Source organism: Trichechus manatus, unplaced genomic scaffold, assembly GCF_000243295.1.
Source record: "Trichechus manatus latirostris isolate Lorelei unplaced genomic scaffold, TriManLat1.0 scaffold00104, whole genome shotgun sequence".
Classification (NCBI taxonomy): domain Eukaryota; kingdom Metazoa; phylum Chordata; class Mammalia; order Sirenia; family Trichechidae; genus Trichechus; species Trichechus manatus.
The window spans coordinates 939,192-944,856 of NW_004444040.1; the positions used below are offsets into that span (position 1 = coordinate 939,192).

Below are 5,665 nucleotides of genomic sequence, written 5' to 3' on the forward strand. Positions count from 1 at the left end.
ATATGTCATCCCATTGCCTTCTTGTCTGCATGGTTTCTGCTGAGTAGTCCGAGCTTATCCTTACTGACTCTCCTTTGTACATGACTTCTCGTTTATCCCTAGCTGCTCCTGAAATTCTCTATTTTTGGTTTTGGCTAGTTTATGTCTTGGTGACTTTCTCTCAGGATCTACCTTATGTGGGGTTCAATGAGCATCTTGGATAGATATCTTGTCATCTTTCACGATATCAGGGAAGTTTTCTGCAAAATAATCTTCAGTAATTCTCTCTGTATTTTCTGTTATACCCACCCCCCTGCCCCGTTCTGGTACTCCAATCACTCGTAGGTTATTCCTCTTGATAGAGTCCCACATAATTCTTATGGTTTCTTCACTTTTTTTTTTTTAATCCTTTTATCTGATTTTTCCTCAAATAAGTTGGTGTCAAGTGCTTTATCTTCAATCTCACTAATTCTGACTTCCATTGCCTCAGTTCTGCTCCTATAACTTCCTATTACGTTGCCTGATTCTAAAATTTTATTGTTAATATTTTGGATGTCTGATTGCTGTCTCTCTATGGATTCTTGCAGCATGTTAAATCTGTCATTGTGTTCTTCTCTAATCTTTTTAATTTCCTCTATTCTGTGTTCTGTGTTTTGCTTAATTTCCTTCCTAATTTCTTGAAGAGTTCTGTATATTGATCTTTTGTATTTCCTGCCTCCAGTAATTCCAAGAAATTTTCCTCCTCTGGAAAATTTGTAGATTCTTTATTTTGGGAGGTTGCTGAAGCCATCATAGATTGCCTCTTTATGTAATCTGATATTGACTGTTGTCTCCAAGCCATCAATAAGTTATTATATTTATTTATGTTTGCTTACTGTGTCCTAGCCTCTTGTTTTGTTTTGATATGCCCAAATAAGCTGCTCGTGTGAGCTAGTTTGCTTATTGGCACCTTTGAAGCTCTAATGTCCCGTCACCAGGTGGTTAGATCTGTTACTAGGTTTAGCTAGAGCAATCTTGGAATGGGCCTGAAGTTTAAGATCTGCTAGTCTTTAGGCAAGGGTGTCATCCAGTAACTTATGAAATTGTAGGAAAGTAGAAAATATTTCCCAATGTTTTTATAAATGCCAACAAAAATCACTGGCCCCAAACCCATGTGGGGAGCTGAGCACTTACCCTGAAGAGGGTCAGAGGCTTCTTAAAGCAGTTTCAGACCAGGCTGCATTGGGAAAGCCCGTTAGGCTACAGCTTTACAAATAGGCAATGAGGCCAGAAAATCAAGCTCTCCCCACTTTACCTGTGGGGAGAACATGACAGCCCTTTACCCCAGTACCCAGGGGCACTCAAGGTAGAGAAACAAAAAGCCTAGCAGCCCTCCTGACAACCTGTACTTTACCAGAACTAGAAACAAGGCTTACTGGGCTAAGGGAGGAGATTTTTTAGTGTCTAACGTCCCCGCTTAAGCCTGCCCTCTAAAAAAGGAGAGCAAACAGAGAGGAACCAGCTAGCTACACAAATGCCTGTCACTTGGCCCACCCCCCCAATCTTCTTCCTCCCAAGTCCTGCTGCCTCCCCCCCCCCACCCCACCGTCCCCTCCTCACTTGATCTTCCTGAACTCATCACAGTCACAGAGGATCAAGTTCATATGTTTGTCGAAAGCCTTGAAGGTGCCGATGAAGATACGGCCATCTTGCAGGATGCACCTCATCCTGTAGTCAATGTGCTGCAGCATCTTGCTGCTCTTGCCCACAGTCTGCGAAGAGAAATCAGCAGAGATGAGACTCAAGTTCTTCTGAACCCACACACCCCAGTCCTTCCTAAACTTCAGCCATAGCCTTTTTATCCACGCACCTATCCTTCTCAATAGACTCTCAGCTCTTCCTGCCATCCCTTCCCTGGAATTCTACCATGTCACCCTCTGTTTTCAGCCCTGATCCCTGCCCACCGATCTGCCATTCTCCTCTCTCTTAAAATCAGTTTTTCACATATTATAGTTGCCTCTGCCTATGTTGTGCCATAGTTTTCAGGGGTGAGAGTGGAGGGTGTCCCCAAACCAATCAAATCCACCCATACTGGAGATGAGCCATCTGCCATAGTGTAGATTATAGATATGTGACTCAGTGCTGTGGAATATACAAACCTCATTAAAAAGACTGAGCAAAGGAAGAGCTGGGATGGCACTAAGAAGGCTGAAATCTAATCAACAAGAAGTTTGTTATCAGAAAAGAGCTGATTTGATGGGACGTGAGGAACATGGGATCCCCAAATCAAGAATTTGCTAATGTGCCTCTAAGACCACCTTTGGGTGAGGAAAACTTTCTAATGGCCAGGGTGCTAGCCAATTTGAGCACGTAATGGCCTGTAAAAATACATAGCTTTGTTTTGTTATATATATTTTTACCACAATAAAAAAGAGAGAGAAGGAATAAATAAGAATATATAGCTTGTTACACTATTTCTAAATTAACCCAACAAACTTGTGCTTTATAATTTAGCTTCCAATGTTGTTAGTTGCCATCGAATGTAACTTTGCTAAAATAAAGGCAAAGACTACACTAACACCCCAATATGAACCATCAGCGGCTCTTGGGAATTATACTTCTCTCTAGAAACAAATGACCTGGCATTTGATCTATATATCAGCGTCCCATCAGTCTGATTTGTGTGGGTCAATCCTAACTTACCCAATTATTCAGTGCCTTCTATAGACCAGACACTGAACTCAGATAATACAAGCCCTGGTAGCGCAGTGGTTAAGAGCTCAGGCTGCTAACCAAAAGGTCGGCAGTTCGAATCTACCAGATGCCCCTTGGAAACCCTATGGGGCAGCTCTACTCTGTCCTATAGGGTCACTATGAGTCAGGATCGACTCGATGGCAATGGGTTTAAGGTCAGATAAAGACAAGTTTCTGAACTTACAAATGCGTGGATCAGAACCCTGACTCCACCACAGTATCTCCTGCCACCCTGAAGACTCCTGGTTATGTGGTTCATAGTCTCCCTTACATGACTATTTCAACCAGCTTCTAAGCACAAGGAAGTGACCCCTCATGACAACATTCATTGATCTGCCTGCCTTGTAATAACTAATATTAGGTGCTCACTGTGTGTCAAATGATATATTAAGCACTGTACATCCTCTGTCTCATTTAATCTTTTAAATTGGTTCCATTATTAATTCTACTTTACAGATATGGCCACCCAGGCTTGGAGAGATTAAGTAACTTGCCCTTGCCCTGTCTCACACCTGGGAAGCTGTGTTGGAACCCAGGCTGCCTGAATACCATGCCTATTCTTTTAATCAATGCTCTAAACAATATCCGCAAAGGTCTCCCTACTTCCAGTCTCACCCAATATGTAACAACTTGAGTGACTTTTCTAAACACAAACAAGTTCACATCATTCTGCTGGTTAAAATCCTTCAATGGTATGCCCCATCACAAACAAGATGAAGTAGCACACAAGGTCTTTAGTATCCAGGCTCGGCCCAATACCTCCAGCCTCATTTTCTACTCCTCCTTCTCTCTTTTCCCCTCCAGAAACTTTCATGCTATACTTCATGTCTATAATATCCCCTCCCGTCCTTGCTGGCAAACCTCCAGACAATCCCTTAGGACTCGGCTCAGGAAAATCCTTCATCCTAGAAAGCATTCTTGCCCCGCCCCCGTTGTTACTTTTATCTAACTCTAAATTATCACGCTGCACTGTGATTATCTGTGTCCCCAACTAATGTGAACTCAGAGGAGTAAACATACTTCATTCTGTAGTTCCAACGTCTGGGCAGTCAGACCTACTCAATACATACATGCAGAACAAATGAGTTGAATTCTCCCTCCAAGCATTCTCATTCGCTCTCCCGTTTCCTCCTCCTCCCTGTTCATTAAACCCAGGAAGAATACTTTCATGCCACAAGCCTCCCCACTCCCCTCACCCCACCATTTTTCTCCAAATCCATTTCAGCCCCTCATTGTTTTTCACAAGTCTGAGCCTTTTCCCGCGTCCACCCAGGCATTCCAACGGTTCTAGTGCCTGGCTGCCCGCTCCGAAACCCTGGACATACAGCTATTTTGCAAAAGTTTACTTAGTGCCTACCAGGTCCCAGCCACTGTGGCTACAACAGTGTCGGAAGACGCGTTCTACGCCCACCCCTACTAAATGAACCGAGCTTCCATCCCTCGACTCCTGCCTTCCCTTCCTCCACCCCGCCGAGCGGCGCGAGTCCGGATCTCTTCTGTCCAGGACGAGCGGCTGCGGCCTTCATCGCCCAGAGTGGCTCCAACCAACGGCTTCCTCCCCGATCGGCCGCCGTCCCGACTCGACAACAAACTTGGAAGCTCCCAAGCTGTCGGCCGGCGCCCACTTACCATGGTGGCGGTTCTGATGGCTCCGATTCCCGCCGGATTCGCCTCTGCAGAGGCCTAGACGCCACTCAAGACCCCGATTCCCGCCGCCGCTACCGGAAGTGTAGCCTTCAGTAAAAAGCGGTCGGGTAGAAACCTACTTCCGGTCCTGCGCTTGAGTTCCGGGCACTGTGCGGGGGCTCGGTGTCGCGGCGTCGTTAACATCAATATTTGAACTTCGCTGAGAACCTTAGGCTCCTTTTTGGACATCCTCCTTACTTAAATCCTCACACAGTCTGCTTCCCCCCCCGCCCCCATTACCTTCCTGTCCTCGCCTCCCACCACTCACCCCTGGCTCTCTGCTCTCCAGCCACACTGTCCGCCTTGCTTTTCCCTGAACTTCTAGATGTGATTCAGCCCCAGGACTCCTGCATTTGATGTTGCGGCCGCCTCTTCCTCCAGGTATGTGCATGAGTCATGCCCTGACCTCCATCAGAATTTAAGCTCAGTAACATTTTCTCAGCGAGGACTTCCCTGGTCATCCTTTTAAAACCGTAACCTTCCCACCGACCCCAGCCCCTATCCCTGCTTTTTCTCCTTCGCATTTATTGTCACTTAAACACTACATAAGGAGCCCTGGTGGTCACTCTGCGGGAGAAAGATGTGGCAGTCTGCTTTCGTAAAGATTATAGCCTTGGAAACACTATGCGGCAGTTCTTCTCTGCCCTGTAGGGTCACTATGAGTCAGAATCTCCCCCATGGCAAGGAGAAACACTACATACTTTTGTTATTTTATTACTCCCCGCCCCCACTCTCATACTAGAATGTAATCTCCATAAGGGTAAGGATTTTTCTTTCTGTATTGCCCACACCTGCAGTTGCCTAGAACAATGCTTACTACAAAATACTCAGTAAATATTTGTTAAATGAATAATCTTACCAAGTCTCATGACTTTAAAATACTACAGTGTGCTGAGAACTTCCAAATTTATTTCTCCAATCCTAGTTTTTCCATTCAACTTTTAACCTTTTATATCTAGCGGCCTGTTTGACAGAGATGTCCAACCTTGTTGTTTTGTGATGTTGAGTCAATTTCAACTCAGCGACCCCATGTGACAGAGTAGAACTGCCTCGTAGTGTTGTCTAGGCTGTAATCTTTATAGAAGGAGATCACCAGGTCTTTCTTCTTCGGAGCCACTTGGTCGCTTTGAACTGCCAACCTTTCACTTAGCAGCTGAGTGCTTAACCACTGCACCACCAGGGCTCTGTATGGATGTCTAATATTTAATTTAACATGTTGAAAACAGAATTCTTGATTCTATTCACTGTTCCTCCAACAAATTCCCCG

The 5,665-nt window shown here is 45.1% G+C and overlaps 1 protein-coding gene across 2 annotated transcripts in view; it reads right to left on the minus strand.

Annotated features, from left to right (window-relative positions):
- The window catches only part of SNRPB (small nuclear ribonucleoprotein polypeptides B and B1), an 11,528-nt gene extending 7,036 nt beyond the window's left edge, over window positions 1-4,492 (minus strand). For both annotated transcript variants that reach the window (XM_004383002.2, XM_004383003.3), the window contains exons 1-2: window positions 4,342-4,492; window positions 1,579-1,730 (exon numbers count right to left, since the gene is read on the minus strand). In XM_004383002.2, the coding sequence (XP_004383059.1) occupies window positions 1,579-1,730; window positions 4,342-4,344 (155 nt within the window). In that variant the 5' untranslated portion in view covers window positions 4,345-4,492. The remainder of the gene's footprint in view (window positions 1-1,578; window positions 1,731-4,341) is intronic.
- Between the last annotated feature and the right edge of the window lie 1,173 nt (window positions 4,493-5,665).